Consider the following 17,739-nt stretch of genomic DNA (forward strand, 5'->3'; position numbering starts at 1 on the left):
ATTGCTTTCTTCCCTTCCCTTCCTGTAATTTCCCCTATTCCAGAGCCCAAGGCAGGGCAGCGCAAGTGGCGCCATTCAGAATTCAGCCTCTAAAGTTGAAAACAAGAGCCACTTGTTCTTTTCACTGGCCATGGACTCAGACCCTAGCTATCAGGGTCACTGCAGGGAATGTATGTGGAGGGGTGTGGCTCACATCAACGCAGAGGCATACAGGGCTCTTGCATCATGCAGCAAGGCTGCTAATGAGGAAGGGAGGAAAACACCACCAGGCTGGGCTGACCAACTGTCCCTGACTGAGAATGCAGAACTCCCAGTGCAAAAACTGGGACAATACTGGGCAAACTGGATTGGTTGTTATTGTAAGTCCCCAACCTGGATCCACAGGAGGGTCTCTGAGTTCAGGCCTCCACGGAAAGAGGATTCCTAGTTCCTTTCCTAGCCCAACCTGAATGATCCCATTCTAACTCAGCATTTTCTCTGAGCTGTGATTGATTTATTATCTGCTGCCAAGAAGGACTTCCCAAGCATAATTCCCTAAGTGCTCTGAGAGGCGTTTTAATGGGACTCCTTGATCCAGAACATTTATCCCAGATTGAGAAACAGATGCCAAACCATCTTTGCAGAGGCTGAATATTGTAGAGAAAGGAAGGCCATCTCTTCTTCAATGAGGGGAGAGCCTCAATTCTCATGTCTAGGAGACATGTTCTGGTCTCCCAGTGATTAAGCATTCATTGAGCACTTACTGTGTACCAGAACTCAGCTAGGGGCCACGGGACTATAAGAAATGCAGAGTCTCTGGTCTTCAGGAAAATATGAGAAGTGACTAACCTAATCGGAAGTTAGAACCTAATCATGTGCTGGGCTGTTTGTATAGAGTTTCGCTGCCACAGGGGAGACTTTCTTGGGGAGCTGGTATGACATTCTGGTCACACCTGGGTCCACACACCCAGGGGCGTTGCAGCTCTTGGCTGGTTGCTAGAGGGGAGGTATAAGGAAGCAAATGTGTGCCCAATGGAAGGGAAGGGTTGGGAGGAACTAGGGCAAATTGAAAGAAAATGCCATTCATTTGTCCATCTGTCCTTCTATCTGTCCATCTGTCCTTCTATCCATACCTTTACTAGCCAGCCTGCCCATCCATCCATCCATCCATCCATCCATCCATCCATCCATCCATCAATTCACCCACCCAATAAACATTTGTTGAATAACTACTGAAGGCCAATCTCATCCTAGGCATGGTACAAGGCATTTGAGTTCCAAAGTGAATCAGGCCCGGTACCTTGCCGCAAGGAATATGCACATAAGAGATCACATATGATTCCCTTGAGGGGCTGTGCAGTGTATTCCTGGGATCTGGGCTGGAGCGAGGCAGGGGAAGTTCCCCAGAAGCAGCATCTTGTGGCCTGTCAGCTCAGTCACAGGCAGCCAGTCCAGAGCCTAGTTTCCAATTGGCAGGAAAGTAAGCCAAGATGCCAAACCCAGCAGGTCGGGGCCTGGGGGAAGCCAGTGCAGAGGAGGTTCAAAGTGGGCGGGAGGAAGTGGACCCAGGGGTCCCACCCTGAGCTCCAGGCAGCTGGCTTTTTATTTGGTTCCTGTGGTGTGCAGATGAAGGCCTTCTGGGAGTGTAATGTGGCTGAAGGGAGGAAGAGAAATAGATACACAGAAATAAAAGCAAGGCTGTTAAGACTCTGCGCCTGATGACTGAATTCTGGGGTTTGGTTCATCCAGGTCAGTGTTGACCCTGGTGTCAGCCTGGGGCAGGTATCTTATGGCAGCCCATAGCTCAGGCTTGGAGCAGGGTCTCAGCTCCAAGGGCATTCCCTGAAGGGCCCTACAGACAAGCCCCCAAAGTGCCAGGAACTGGCTTGACCACCTTTCCCAGCGTGTCTCTGAGGGGCCTGACCTCAGTATTTCAGACTGGATTCACTGTGACAGAACTAAGGAAATAAATACATTTTATGTCCACATTCCCACCCTGGTGTGTGCCATCTGTCCACAGAGGGGAGAGAACAAGCAAGAGCTTGGGGCGGGCCGTCCAGCGTCCCCTGGAGCAGACCTTGGCCTCTGGTCTTCAGTGCCCGGTCCTCCTGTCTGTTGTCTGGTGAGGAAGCCCCAACTTGTAACTCTCAAAGCCTGACTTCAGGGGTTGTCCTGCCAGTGCCTTCTCCGGGGGCTTTGGGTCCCTGGTTATAAGCTTTCAGTTCTCAGTGTCTGCTGTCACCAGCAACCAAGTGCTGAAAATGATCTGCACCACTTCGCTGACAGGGGCGGCTAGGCCAGGGTTCCCCAGCCCAGCTTCCTCTACTCTCCCTGTGGCCTGGGGCTACACTTGGGTTAAAACTCCCCATTAAAGAGCCAACTGATTCTCCCACTTGGCCCCAGGGCATGATTTAAGCAAACTTAAAACTCAGTGCTTTATTGATAGTTTAAATAATTAACATTCCGTAAAGAAAAATCTAAATGTAAACAGTTTTTGCAAACCAGTATCCATTAAGGGACTTCTAAGTACCTAACCCCTATTAAACAATTTATGTAAACCTCTCTTCCTTAAAGAAAATTGAATGCCCAGCTCCTTCCCAATCCTCTAAGCTCTGAAGTAGGGAAGAGGTGCAGCTAGGAGCAGATGGGGCAGTGTGTGTGTTGGGGATGGAGGAGTAGGGGGAAATCAAATCAGCTCACCTGTATGGTTATTTATCAGTCTAACTTAATGAACTGGTACCGGGAAAGAAAAGGAGGCCAGTGATCGACAGCGTCCCCGGGCTGCTGAGAGGACCAGCATGATGAGCTGTCTTGGAGTTGGCAATTAGGAGCTCGTGAGCGACCTTTGCCAGAACAGTTCCATGGGACGACCTGGCTGGAGGCCTAATTGCAACAGATTTATGATCTTGGTTTGCCAGATATCCTGCGAGGCAGAAACGAGGACTGTTCTGCACATATGCGTCAGGACGCACAATGGGGCTTTGTTCGGGCCTGGGCAGACATGGAGCGCAGTGCCTGAGCTCTCTTCCAGTTTATCTCCACGTCCTCCAAGCTCAAATCTGGCAGCCCTGGAGTGGTTTGAAGTTTAAACTCCACTGAGCAGTGGACTTAATGCTCCAAAAATGCGTAGACACTCAGCCATTGTCCCTGGCCCCCAAGTGTCCGTGGGAGTTGCTGAGTTTACAGGGAGATGATCCACGTCTCTGAGTGTCGCCTGCTTCCTCTCACAGCATGAAAACCACGGAGCTACTGTTACTAGAGATCATTCTGGAATTTCTGGGACAGCCCTTGTTTAAAGCACTCTGTGTTCCAGATTGATCAGACACATCTCTCTCCACCCCTTCACAAAACTCCACTAAAAAGAGTGAGAAATTTTAAAGGGCGCACATTCACAACAACAGAGAGAATGAAAAAGATGTCAGTGAAGAGGAGATTATGCATTCTGGGGCAATGGAAAGTGGTCAGAGGCTGGGCACAGTGGCTCACGCCTGTAATCCCAGCACTCCGGGAGCCCGAGGCGGGCGGATCACCTGAGGTTAGTAGTTCAAGACCAGCCTGGCCAACATGGTGAAGCCCCATCTCTACAAAATTAGCTGGGCATGGTGGTGGGTACCTGTAATCCCAGCTACTCGGGAGGCTGAGGCTACTCAGGAATCACTTGAACCCGAGAGGTGGAGGTTGCAGTGAGCAGGGATGGCACCACTGCACCCCAGCCTGGGCAACAAAGTGAGACGCTGTCAAAAAGAAAGAAGGAAGGAAGGAAGGGAGGGAGGGAGGGAGGGGAAAGAAAGAAAGAAGAAAGAGAGAAAGAGAGAAAGAAAGAAAGAAGAAAGAAAGAAAGAAAGGAAAGAAAGAAAGAAAGAGAGAAAGAGAGAGAGAAAAGGAAGAAAAGGAGGAAAGAAAAGTAGATAGAGCAGATTGGCTTGCAGAGGGGATGCAGTGGACAGGCAGCTGACTCCTCAGAAGGGCCCCAAAATTGGGTGTCCCATATTGTGTGATGTGAAGATGAGGTACAAGGATAAAAGGGATGATTGATTGAAATTCTCTAAATTAAAGGGTTGGGACCCAGGTCTCCTATCCCATCCCAAACAGCAATCCCTTCTTCCATCTTCTCCCTCCCTCCAAGAAAGGAAACCAAGACCCTTTCTCCCAACATTCAACTGGAAACGCCCTATATTTAGGGACTCCTAAAGGGCACTGATGGTATGTGATCAAACGAAAGTCTACTTCCTCCTCCCACCCCCTGCTCCCCCAGCCCCACTTCCAGGCAGGAGACTGAGGGAGTCTTTGCTGGAAAAACTCAATGACTCCAGAGACCAGACTTTTAGAATATGACATAGAGGGTCTCCCAGTGAAAAAGGCTCCTCACCCAGCACCCTAGGAGAAGCCCACCAGTCTCTATGAGCCCTCCCATGGAGTTTCCAGTGAGCTGGTTAGTACTTTTACTCTTAAGGCAAACAAACAAAGATGCTTTTTTATCATGTAATTTCATACACACACAAAAGCAAAGAGAATTGTACATGAACCCTGTGTATTCAACAGCACTTAAAGGCTTTAACAATTATCAGCTCATGGTCAATCATCTTTCATCTACATATATCCCCCCACATCTCTGTCCCGAAGCAAATCTCAGACATATCATAGCATCCATAAATATTTCAGTATACATTTCTAAAAAGTAGGGAATTTTTTTTTTTTTTTGAGGTGGGTCTGACTCTGTCACTAAGGCTAGTGGCACAGTCATTACTCACTGCAGCCTCCAGCTCCTGGCCTCAAGCTGTCCTGCCTCAGCCTCCCAAAGTGCTGGAATTACAGGTATAAGCCACCATACCAGGCTGGGATTCTTCTTATGTAAGTGGCCCAAAGTTAAAACTTCATATCACTAAATGTCCAGTTATTGTTTACATTTCCTTACTTATAAAAGTTTAAAATAATTTCAGTTATTTAAATCAGGATTCAAATATGCTGCAATTTGTTGATATGTCTCTTTAAAACAATATTTCTCTCTGTGCAATTTTTTATTGAAGAAGCCTGGTCACCTGTCCTATAGAGTTTCCCACAGCCTGGATTTTGCTGATTGTAATGCAAGTGGCATGACTGAACATGTTGCTTTCTTCCCTGTATCACCTGTACATTGATTGTTAGAGCTAAAAACTTCATTCAATTTAGATGCTGGCAAGATTTCTTCATAGGTGTTCTTGTGTTCTTTCTTTAGGAGGTACATAGTGTCCGATTTTCTCTTTTGATGTTAGTAACCAATGATGATCTGTTTCTAGATCCCTTAATTCTTTAGGTATTACAATCAATTACCTGGGCTACTTTTATAAAAACAAACTTTTTGGGCCGGGCGCAGTGACTCACGCCTGTAATCCTAGCACTTTGGGAGGCCAAAGCGGGTGGATCACCTGAGGCCAGGAGTTCAAGACCAGCCTGGCTAGCATGGTGAAACCCTGTCTCTACTAAAAATACAAAATTAGCTGGGTGTGGTGGCACACACCTGTAATCCCAGCTACTCAGGAGGCTGAGGCAGGAGAATCACTGGGAGGCAGAGGTTGCAGTGAGCTGAAATCATACCATTGCACTCCAGCCTGGGCAACAAGAGTGAAACTCTGTCTCAAAAAAAAAAAAAAAAAAAAAAAACACCTTTTCTTCATCTACTACATGATGACCCAGTGATGTAGTCATATAGGAAAGGCAGGATAAATATTTGATATTCCATCTTTATTTACCAGTTTTCAAATAATGAGCTGGTTTGCTAGTATCTTTCAATGGTGATCAATTAATTTGTCTTTTATTATTATGTTCACCACAGACTGGTGGATATAAACATTGTTGATGTCTTTCAATCCATTGCAGTTATCTTTCACGATTACCCCATCTTTCACCAGCAGGGACCTCTTCATGTAGACTCCCGGGTCCTTTAGACCCACCCTAGTCATCTTTGATTACGTCCTTGGTATCTAATGTGACAGAAAGTTCCAGCCTTACCTTGTGCATTTGTTGCCCCAGATCTGGAATCAGCCATTTCTCCAAGAAGCCCTGGTTTCTTTCTGGGGGAAGTGGTTAGTAATTTATTTTTAGGTATGAACAAATAGCCAGAAATCACCAGACACTTGAGGAAAGCCTCTAAAGTGAAAGAGAAGGCCAAAACAAGCAAATGGAATGAGAAATACTGTTAGAAACAGAAACAATGAGAGAAATAATTTAAAAAAATTTTGGCTGGGCAGGGTGGCTCATGCCTGTAATCCCAGCACTTTGGGAGGCCAAGGTGAGTGGATCATCTGAGGTCAGCAGTTCAAGACCAGCCTGGCCAACATGGCGAAATCCTGTCTCTACTAAAAATACAAAAAATTAGCTGGGTGTGGTGGGGCATGCCTATAATCCCAGCTACTCAGGTGGCTGAGGCAGGAGAATCGCTTGAACCTGGGAGGCAGAGGTTGCAGTGAGCAGAGATCGTGTCACTGCACTCCAGCCTGGGCAACAGAGCAAAAGTCTGTCTCAAAAAAAAAAAAAAAAAAAAAAAAATTCGATTAATGATAAACAGCCAATTAGTATCTTCTGAGATATACAAAGTATTTTGTTTATAAAACAATAAACTTAAAATATGGAAATTTAAAATGTGATTGGGAAAATAAACATTGAATTGAAGGATTAGAAAATAGTGTTGAAGAAAAACCTACCAGAACAACAAAAAACAAGAAATGAAACGTAGGAGAGAAATATCAGAAAACTAGAGGATCAATGCACAAAGGCCAACGGTGGATTGGAATATTAAGAGTTCCAAAAAGAAAATAGAGGAAAAGGTGAGGAAGAAATTAAGGATGAACTAACATAAGAAAATTCGCCAAAACAGAGAATGAGTCTTCAATGCTAAAAGGTTGACTGAGTTCCCAAAAGAGACCCGTCCTAAGGCACATCAGTGTGAAATTCAGGACACTGTTATTAAGGAGAAGATCCTAAAAGTGTCCGGAGCCTAAAGAAAAAAAGAAAAAGAAAATGTCGTCAGACTCCTCAACAGCAATGCTGGAACTCAGAAGACAACGGAGGAATAAATGCCTTTAAAATTCCAAGTGAAAGTTATTTTCAATCTAGAATTCGGTATCAAAACTACCAATCAAGTATGAAGAAAGAATAAGTCAGACATGCAAGAATTTGAAAAATTGATCTACCATGTTCCTTTTCCTAGGAAGATACTGGAGATGTGTTCCACCAAAATAAGCAAATAAATCAAGAAAGAGGGAAACATGGGATTCAGAAAGCAGGAGAGGAAAGAAGGTAAGTCCCAGGCTAACACAAGCAGGAGGCCTCAAGAGCAGCCAGAACACTGAGCAGGAGGATGGAGGTTGGGGGATGAGGAAGAGGATGGGAACTCGCAGATTATCGGAATCATTTGTGCGTGCAGTAAGAAAATCATATTGAGGCCAGCATGGTGCCTTACCCTATAATCCCAGCACTTTGGGAGGCCGAGGGGAGCAGATGACTTGAGACCAAGAGTATGAGACAAGTCTGGGCAATATAGCAAGACCCTGTGTGTACAGATACTTTTAAAAACTAGCCGAGTGTGGTGGTGTGCACCTGTGTTCCCAGCTACTTGGAAGGCTGAGGCAAGAGGATCATCTGAGCTCAGTGTTAGGTTTTGAAGGGAAGGTGAAGGTTAAAGAAAGACACACACATAGCAAGAGGGTGGCTCAACAGCAAATGCAGGCTTTATGTCCAGCATAAAACCTATAGAAGTGGGAAACTAGCCTAATGCCAGAGCGCACCGCTGCCTACAGGCTGGGGGTGCTTGTAGGTGTGGGCAGGAGGGGTCTGGGCAGTATGGCTTGCTGCCCGGTGGGATATTGATAAGATGTTCCCATGATGAGGCGGTTCTGGCCCTTATTCCCATGGAATGTCATCATGGTGTTCCTTGGACCTTTGCCCAGTGAGCTATAACAGGGATGTTTCTTTAGTTGGGCCTTTGTTTACCTTGTGGTCAGGTGGTTAGGAAGGATGTTTCTCACAGCCCGAATGCCTGGGAAATGTTTCGCTTTGACCAAGGTTTGCAAAATAGTGGGGAAGCTTAAAATGGTGCAGTTTGGACTAACATCCGGGAGGTCGAGGCCACAGTGAGCCATGATTGTGTTACTATACTCCAGCCTGGGCGACAGAGCAACACCTTGTCTCCAAAAAAGCAAAAAAAAAAAAAAAAAAAAAAAATCATATTGAGAGGGATGTGTAAGACCTGTTGGACATTTGGGGAAAATCGGTGATAGGTCCACGCAAAACAAGCAAATGGAGACAATCAAGACAATTATTCAGTCCAGGAAAAACAAAACGTTGTTCAAATAATAAGAAAACCTTATCAGAATACGAATATTTCATTGATTCTCACTCACATGCACATGTTTTCACATTTCAATGAGTCTGAAGTCGGGACGTGTCTTTCAGTCAAAGACATCTGACAGTCACTATCAGCCAGGTGCAGTCTTGATGTTGTCATGCCCGTGCAGGTATGAACTTAGTCATTTTTTCTGGTGTTCTGACCAGACAACAGCAAACCCTCGACGTTTCAGTCCACAAACCACTTCAGGATTACACGAGGGAAGAATGTGAGTCCTGGTTTGTCAGAAACCTGTGGGCATCATTTGGTATGGCGCCCATTCTGTAAGCATCCAAACTTGCAGGATGAGGTCAATGGTATGGAAGAAAATTGTGGAGACCAGAGTGGAACGCTCTGTAAGAATTACTGCAACACTGACACCTAGGTAGTCCAAAGAATGGTTCTCCAAACAGACAAACAACAAAATGAGCACTGACAACTCTAAAAAGTGATTCAGAAGAGATGAATGCTCAATTCAAAGGTTTAAGGATACTCAATTTTGCATATATTTTTTGTGTGCACGAGATTGATATATGATAAAACATATGTCTAAATAAGAGCACTTTCAATATGTTTACGTTAAAATTTTAACTAATAAGAACATTTGATTGGCAGCAATTTTCTTTCTCAGTGGTTCATATTACAAATTGATGGTGCCATACATTCAGTGAAATCTGGGGTACTGGCTGTAAATACCAATGTTGATTTTAATTAAAACTGTCATTATAATGGGAGGATGGGGAGACGGGAAATGTTATGTGTGCTTTGGTGTTGGGAAGAATGGTGGTGGGTAAGTGGGAAAAATCTTCACCTCCATAACAGGAATTCAAAAGATGAAGCCTGAGACTGATACATCTTTTTTAGAAATTAATTTTAAAAAACAGAGAAACAACTAAAAGAAGTGAAGGTGGTTGTCCTTGGGAAAAGGGGTGGGGTATAGGAGGAGTGGGTCGCCAGGATTTTAATTAATACATTTTAATACTATTTAACTTTTTAAACTCTGTGCATCATTAATTTGATAAAAATAATTTTTGAAATGAATTAAAAATAAATAAATGGTCTCAAAAAAGCCATTCTGTGCTGTTCTCTCTATAAACACATACCCTCTTTTTGGGGCATATGGTCTAACTTTTGGTTAGAGAAATCTATTCACCATGAGAGGCTGCAGGATATAGCAGAAAGAGCTTCATTCTGGTGTCAGTTGTCTGGATTCGCATCTTGTTTCTTGTTTACTAGCTGTGTGACCTTGGGCAAATTGCTCCGCCTCTCTGGACTTCAGTTTTCTTCCCTATAAAACAAGCAAAAGGCTACATGTTTCACGGTTATCTGTGAGGATCAAAGAGAAAAAGTATGTCAAGTCCCTGGCACAGTGCCCATCCCATTGTTGAGTCCAGCGTAACTTTAACTCCTTTTATGGTACAGCCCCCCTTCAATGGGATCAAGGCTGACCTCTGCTCAGAGACTCGAGGACCCTTTGCTCATGCAGTCCTCCCAAAGCCACCCACCGTCCCGGGCTTTGGGCTTGCACAACTGCAATGTTTGTGGCTCATTGCTCTTTTCTAGCCCCAGAAGGCCCGAGATTTCTTATTTATGTCCCTCTCTTCTCTCATATCAGGCTCAGCCTGGGAGATGATGGGTCCTGAGTATGACAGTGCTCAGTTGTTTCTGTCCAGATGAACACCGTGGCTCTGTGGCCAGACTCAGGGTCCTTTGCTCTTCTCCAAGGTCTGGGAGACACAGAAGCCTGGGCTCCAAACTCGTCACTCAGCTCCCGAATCCAGGGTGTGCAGGAGTCAGCCTCCCTCTGCCTTACAAAGCAGCCATCGCCAGTGCAGGTTGGCTGTGGGCTGGAAAGCATAGAGAGGCCTGCTACTCCCTCTCCCAGCCCCCTGCCTCCCCTCCCACACTGCGGCCTCTGGAGCTCTGCAGGCAGTGACTTCATGGCTGGAAACAGCTTTGTTAGAAGTTAAAAGTAGGTGGGCTCTTTTTTCCCTCCCCATTTGGATGACAGAGCTGCTTGCTCAGGGTGCCCTCTCCCAGGACAGGTAGGCAGTTCATGTTTATACATGTGACCCAGAAATATATAATGAACCACACCAGGGCTGTTGACATTGCCCGGACGTGGAGGGCATCACACCTCCCTCCAGCTGCTGTTCGGAGAGAGTAGAGGCAGAACAGATGAAGGGGAAGAAGGGATCCTGGGTTGGAGACAGCCCTCTCCTAATGCCATGGGCATGTGAGAACATGGCACTGTCCTGCAGGTCCCCACATGAAAGCTGTGTCCCCAAACACATTACCCCACGGCAGAGCATGAGTGATGCTACCAGGGAAGCTGGAAGGAAAGTGCAGACAGTGGGGGTGGGAGGAAGGACAGCAATTAGGAAAGGGGAAGTCCTAGCCCTTAAGACTATGGGAACACACATAGCCTTTGGAATCAGAAATGTGGGTTCCAGTCCCTGCTCTACACGAGGTTCTGTGTGACTTGCTTAGGTCACACAGAACCTTGGTTTTCCCCATCTGCTAAGAAAAAAGCCCAGAGTTGTCATTAGAAAATTAAATCTCCTACATTCAGGGTTTGCCAAATCTTTTCTCCCTTCCTGCCTGCCGCTCAGTTGAGGGCCATCTGGCACAGAATAGGCGCATTTCCCACTCAGGGCCTGGGGTGGGATTGAAGGTCCTTCGGCCACTTCCAGCTCCCTGGCTGACTCCGAGGGCAGAGCTGCGTGGGGATGATGAAAGATTCAGAAGCTGTTCCTCCAGGCCGCCTCTGACCCAAGCAGGCAGTGTGGGTGTTGGACTGAGGGTGCCCACCCGTGAAAGGCCTCTGGGTAAGGAGACTGGGCAGCCCTCCCAGACCTATGTAGATGTAGTGAGAGGAGCCCTCACCCTGCAGACAATCCCTCCTTCACAGCTTCCTGTCAACTCCTGACACCGGCTGCTGCCTGCTCTGGTGGCGAGTGGCAGTGAATGACACAGCGATGTGATGTCTGTGTGTTCCTGTGTTCCTCCCCCAGGCCACAGAGTGGGCCTCCAGTGAGGACACGCGCCGCTCCTGCCAAAGCAAAGGGAAGACGGAGGTACGTGGTCTCAGCGGTCCGGGGGCCCCACCTGGAGCTGGAAGGAGGCCTGTGGTTGTGGGGATGGAGCGGCACTGTGTGGACATGAGGTCCCCTGCTGGAGAGGCTTGGCCAGGATAAGCTGGGGCTCCTTGGGCAGGTGGGGATATAGCTCTGTGGCCAGTTGGTCCTGAGCATCTGAGTGAGCAGTGAGGCGGAGAGATGACCTTGGTGGGAGGGGATGTCCACAGATGTGACCGGGACATCGGGACAGGTAGGTCTGGGGTCAAGGGAAGTGTTTTAGAAGACTTGTTGGCATTCATGACGCAGTGGTGTGAGGGTGAGATACCCAGCATCACACCTGGAGAGCTATGCTGTCTGCTTCTTTCCTTCCTGCCTCAGGAGGAGTGTCAGAACTACGTGCGAGTCCTGATCGTCACTGGCCGGAAGGTGTTCATGTGTGGGACCAATGCCTTTTCCCCCGTGTGCACCAGCAGACAGGTGGGCAGCTCAGGGTAGAGCAGACTGAAGGGGGCACCATGCCGGGGGCTCTCCTGCCCAGGCACACAGCCTTGAAGGCGGGTTGCCAAATTTTGCAAACAAACAGACACCCAAAACAGAAACATAAAAGGATACCCAGTTAGATTTGGAGTTCAGATAAACAATAAATGATATTTTAGCATAAATGTGCCCCCATGAAGTGTTTGGGATAGACTTATACTAAAAATGTATTCCCTGTTCATCTGAAATTCAAATTGAACTGGGCCTTCTGTATTTTACTGGTCAGCCTTACCTTGGAGGGTCCTGACTGGGGCTGGAGGCTGATGGAGCTACTGGGAGGACCTCTCCCTCCCTGAGGGCTGCTCCCTCAGAGGGACCGTGAGCTGGGCAGTGAGATGATGCTGGTGGAGGGGAGAGACCCAGAGAGACCCGAGCCCAGGAGGAAACAAAACTCAGATGGAAAGAACAGGCAGCCCCAGGGCCTCAGGGAAAAGTGTCCCCTTCTCCCCATTGTCCCCAGGTGGGGAACGTCAGCAGGACTATTGAGAAGATCAATGGTGTGGCCCGCTGCCCCTACGACCCACGCCACAACTCCACAGCTGTCATCTCCTCCCAGGGGGAGCTCTATGCGGCTACAGTCATCGACTTCTCAGGTCGGGACCCTGCCATCTACCGCAGCCTGGGCAGTGGGCCACCGCTTCGCACTGCCCAGTATAACTCCAAGTGGCTCAATGGTAAGGAGGCCCCAGTGCCAGGGGTGGGGACTCCCCTGGTTCTGATCCCACCAGCCCACCCTGAGCCCCCCATTCATCCTCCTTCCTGCCAACCTCTGCAAGCGCTCCCACTTGCCTTATCAAGGAAGAGGTCCAGAGTAGGGCATTGTAGACCAGAGCATGCTGGAGATGAGCCCCAGATGAAATCACAGATGATGTCCCGAGGCCCCAGAACAGATGGAGGGTGGGCTATTAGGAGAGAGGGAGATAATTAGGAATTGTTTAGGAAAACAAGTTATGGATAAGAAGAAATTATGGGGCCAGGTATAGTGGCTCATGCCTGTAATCCCAATACTTTGGGAGGCTGAGGCAGGAACATCTCTTGAGGCCAGGAGTTGGAGACCAGCCTGGGCAACATAGCAAGACCCTGTCTCTAAAAATAAAAATAAAAAATAAATCAGCCAGGCGTGGTGATGCATGCCTGTGTTCCTACCTACTCAAGAGACTGAGGTGATAGGATGCCCTGAGCCTAGGAGTTTGAGACTGCAATGAGCTATGATCACATCCCTGAACTCCAGCCTGGGCGAAAGAGTGACAGCCAGCCTCTTAAAAAAGAAAGAAAGAGAGAGAGGTTATGGAAAGGGCCATATGAGTTTCCTAACCCTTGGGGCTGAACCCCTGCTTCCTCACTAACTATTAGGTTGGCGCAAAAGTAATAGTGGTTTTTGCCATTAAAAGTAATGGCGAAAATTGCAATTACTTTTGAACCAACCTAAATACTGTGTGTCCTTGAGCAAGTACTTAAGCTCTCTGTGCCGCAATGTTGTATCTATAATATGGGGATAATCATAGGATTTACCTCATCTGTTGATGGACTGGATTAATCCGCATAAAGTACTTAGGATAGTGTCTGGCACCCAGTGAGAGGTGTGCGGTGACACATGTTTAATATTATAGCTGCACTTGGTATTGAAAGTGGGAAGAGAGTTAGTTAGGGTCCCCAGGCCACCAAGCTTGCAGGGAGAGGGGTGTCAGGTGCCCATCTGGGAAAACTGAAGTGGTTGAGTCCTCCTGACTCTGCCCTCTTCTTCCCCGCTGGCCTGCCTGCCCCTTGTTCCTCTTCTGCCCACCCAGAGCCAAACTTCGTGGCAGCCTATGATATTGGGCTGTTTGCATACTTCTTCCTGCGGGAGAACGCAGTGGAGCATGACTGTGGACGCACCGTGTACTCTCGCGTGGCCCGCGTGTGCAAGAATGACGTGGGGGGCCGATTCCTGCTGGAGGACACATGGACCACATTCATGAAGGCCCGGCTCAACTGCTCCCGCCCGGGCGAGGTCCCCTTCTACTATAACGAGCTGCAGAGTGCCTTCCACTTGCCGGAGCAGGACCTCATCTACGGAGTTTTCACAACCAATGTGTGAGTCCTGTCCTCTGCCAGCCCCTTTCCTGTGATGTCAGGAGCTGGCCTGGCCTCATGGCCTGGTGGGCTTCATCTATAAAATGGGGACTTCCATGACTCCTGCCGGGGGTCATCTGAGGATTTTGTGACTTACTGCTTCTGGAGCGGTAAGCACGTGTTCTGGGTTGCTGGGAAGGGCAAGCCTAGGCCAGAGATGAATAAAGCAAATGGATCTGGCTTAGGCTGCATGAAGGAGGAACATGCTGGTGATGAAAGTGGAAAAGCCTGCCTTGGATGAGGGGATGTAGCCATGTGGGGGAGGGGAGCAGGCAGCAATAGCCTCAGGGAGGCTCAACAGGGATTCCCTAAGGTCCCTTCCAACTTCAGGACTATGGGATTCTGTTCAATCTAACCAGCAGTCTTCTGGTAACCCTGCCATCACCTCCCATCTAGACTGTGCTGGAAAACCAGGCTGGGAATGGCAGCCCCTTTTGTTTTCTAGGTGTGAGGACGAGTAACCCTCACAGATCATGACACCTCCTTCTGTGTAAGAGGCTAACCCAATCAGGCGACTCTCCTATAGACCAAGCTTGTCCAGCCCACGGCCTTTGGGCTGCATGTGGCCCTGGACAGCTTTGAATGAGGCCCAACACAAATTTGTAAACTTTCTGAGAACATTACGAGACTTTTTTTTTTTTTTGGCATTTTTTTTCTTTTCTTTTTCTTTTTTTTTTTTTTTCTGAGATGGAGTCTCACTCTGTCACCCAGGCTGGAGTGCAGTGGTTCGATCTTGGCTCACTGCAACCTCTGCCTCCTGGGTTCAAGCAATTCTCCTGCCTCTCAGCCTCCCGAGTAGCCGGGACTACAGGTGTGTGGTACCACACCTGGCTAATTTTTTGCACTTTTAGTAGAGATGGGGTTTCACTGTGTTAGCCAGGATGGTCTCAATCTCCTGACCTTGTGATCCGCCCATTTGGCCTCCCAGAGTGCTGGGATTACAGGCATGAGCCACCACGCCCAGCCGGCAATTCTTTTTTTTTTTTTGGCTCATCAGCTATGCTTAGTGTTTAGTGTATTTTATGTGTGGTCCAAGACTATTCTACCAGTGTGGTCCAGGAAAGCCAAAAGATTGGGCAGTCTGATATAGACAATGATGGATGGGCACCGAGACCAAGGAAGTCACTGGCTGCACAATGTTCTTTGTAGGAATACCAGAAACCTATGAGCCATGGAGTGGTGTTTGCTCACTTTGGGCCCCAGATAGCAGGCACTGGATGAGGGCCAGGCTAGCTATAGGAAGGACAGTGTGAGGGGGTGGACAGAGAGAAGAGTCAGGAGTAGGTGGAGAGGCATCGAAACTGACGCCATCAGTGTGAATTCTAAATAGTGTATTTATTGCATGCCTTCTCCATGCAGGTGCTTGTCCTGGTAGGGGTGGGGCGTCAGGGAGCAAAAGCAGACATGGTTCTGCCTTTAAAAGCTTAAACAGGGTGATGGATATTAACAACAAATTTTAATCGTGATAAATGCTACAAAGGGAAAGGGCAGTGTGTGGAAAAGCCTCTAACAGTACAGAGGAGTGATGATCAGGGAAGGTTTCCTGTAGGAAGTGACATCTATAAGATGAATAGGAATAAACTAAGGGAGAGGAGCATTCCAGCCTGAGGTAACATGTGCAGAGGTTTGAGGTGGGAAGAAATATTTCAGGAGCTGAGCAGTGATCAGTGTGGCAAGACATTTAAGGGTGAGGAGAAGAAAGACAGGAGAGGAGGGTGAAGGGGTAGGGCAGGGAGGGTATGTCCCAAAGGACATTGCAGACTGCTTTAATCTTTATTCTAAGAGCAAGGAGAAATTATTGACAGGTTTGAAGCAGGCCAGCAACCAGCTCGGTGGTGCGTTTTGAAACACTCACCACTCTGGCTGCCGTGTGGAGAATGGATTAGGAGACTAGACAGGCTGTGGGCAGACCACCAGGAAGACAGTGCAGCATTCAGGGGCCTAGAGGGGAAGCTGAAACCAGGCAGAGGTGGAGAGAAATGGACACATTTGGGAGAAGAACTAAATGTGAAGAATAGAACTGGAGGCATTTGGTATGGTGGTTTCCTCTCTGTGAGCTGTTCACGTAAGATTCATGGAAACATGCTTCTGTGACTGAAAGGGTCTCCTGGGTCATCTGGACTCAGGGTGTGGCAGGCTATGGCATAAATCAGTGGTTTGGTAACCAGCTTTTGTAAATAACTAAATCAGAATAGAATGGAATAAAATATCAGAGTCTTAACATATTTAGTAAGGGTAAGTTCATACACTTCTTTATGGATGTGTGCATATTATACTGAGTTGTAGGGTAAGATATATCTCTTACCATGGGCCATGGACTACAATGTTTGAAAGTCACTGTATTTCAGCCTCCTGCTGGATAAGGGAGGGAGGGAGGGAGGCAGTAGCACAGAAGGATTCACCAGTGCTTCTTGTCAGTGGGTCGTTCCCAGGGGGTTTACAGAGTGTGAGGACCACATCACCTCCCTTTGAGATCCCCCGGTGGTACACCAGACTCATCATAGATGCTTACAGAGCATTGGGAATTGGACATGACAGCTGGCTGTGGGGTATATGAGGAGGGTGCCAGGTCTTACAGGGAGGGCCTTGTCCCACTACTTCTTGCCTTTCAGAAACAGCATTGCGGCTTCTGCTGTCTGCGCCTTCAACCTCAGTGCTATCTCCCAGGCTTTCAATGGCCCATTTCGCTACCAGGAGAACCCCAGGGCTGCCTGGCTCCCCATCGCCAACCCCATCCCCAATTTCCAGGTACAGAATCTCCTCCTGTTTCCCTGTCTTCACACACTGCCTTTCCCCCAGATTACCAGCCACAAGCTGATTCCCAGCTGCTTAGCAAAGACAGACATCAGCTCCGTTCCTGCCAGTCCATGCCCATCTCTGGGATCCACAATGGTTTCCTGATGGTATTAGCCTGTACCACTGTGAGGGAGAAAGGGAGAGTGGGTGAGGGGCAGTGCGAGGAAGCATAGTCGGAGCCATCTCTAAATGTGAGCCCATACCTCCAGGGAGGCAGGGAAGTGGGACCTCAGCTCTCCACAGTGTAGAGGACCAGGAAAGCACTACACAAGCTGTCTGGCTGGAATTTGGGGATGTTAGCCAGAGCTTTCTCGCAGTGTGTTCAACATGGCTACTAATTCCTGGAAGTGGTCAGTGCTATAAGTGGTCAGGGAGTGGTTAGGGCCCAGCTGTGGGTAGTGTTAGCATGCCCCATCCTGTAATGGAGAAGGGGAAAGAACGAGGGGGCAGAGGAGGCTGCTGATGGTTGACTTTCATGTTCGCCCAGCTTCCCACCCAGGGCGTGGGATGGAGCAGGGAAAGACCTCAAGCTTTGCAGTCCTACCATCCTGACCCCGATCTAGCCTATCTCTTTGTGACCTTGGACAAAAAAAGTCATCCAACCTCCTTCAGTCTCTTTTTCCTTATCTGGAACTAAGGATAATACCGTAAGAGAGAACACCTCACAGATAATGTCCGAAGGTTCATATGCCTGGAATGTAGGAGATGCTCGGTAAAAAGTGGTTGGCTTCCAGCTTTGGTTTAGAAATCATAAGGACTTTGAGCTGGCAAGGACACAGCAGAGGGACAGCAGGGCTTGGCCCAAGGTAGGAGGGGGCACCTGCAGCAACAGCATAAAAATCACCAGACACTCGTCCACACTCAAATTATCCG

At 48.0% G+C, this 17,739-nt stretch overlaps 1 protein-coding gene across 2 annotated transcripts in view; it reads left to right on the plus strand.

The window, feature by feature from the left end:
* SEMA5B (semaphorin 5B) overlaps positions 1-17,739 on the plus strand; it is a 120,470-nt gene that overhangs the window by 89,528 nt on the left and 13,203 nt on the right. For both annotated transcript variants that reach the window (XM_050781826.1, XM_050781827.1), the window contains exons 5-9: positions 11,356-11,418; positions 11,800-11,898; positions 12,419-12,632; positions 13,746-14,031; positions 16,683-16,818. In XM_050781826.1, coding sequence (XP_050637783.1) covers positions 11,356-11,418; positions 11,800-11,898; positions 12,419-12,632; positions 13,746-14,031; positions 16,683-16,818 — 798 coding nt within the window. The remainder of the gene's footprint in view (positions 1-11,355; positions 11,419-11,799; positions 11,899-12,418; positions 12,633-13,745; positions 14,032-16,682; positions 16,819-17,739) is intronic.

Source organism: Macaca thibetana, chromosome 2 (assembly GCF_024542745.1).
Source record: "Macaca thibetana thibetana isolate TM-01 chromosome 2, ASM2454274v1, whole genome shotgun sequence".
NCBI classification, from domain to species: Eukaryota; Metazoa; Chordata; class Mammalia; order Primates; family Cercopithecidae; genus Macaca; species Macaca thibetana.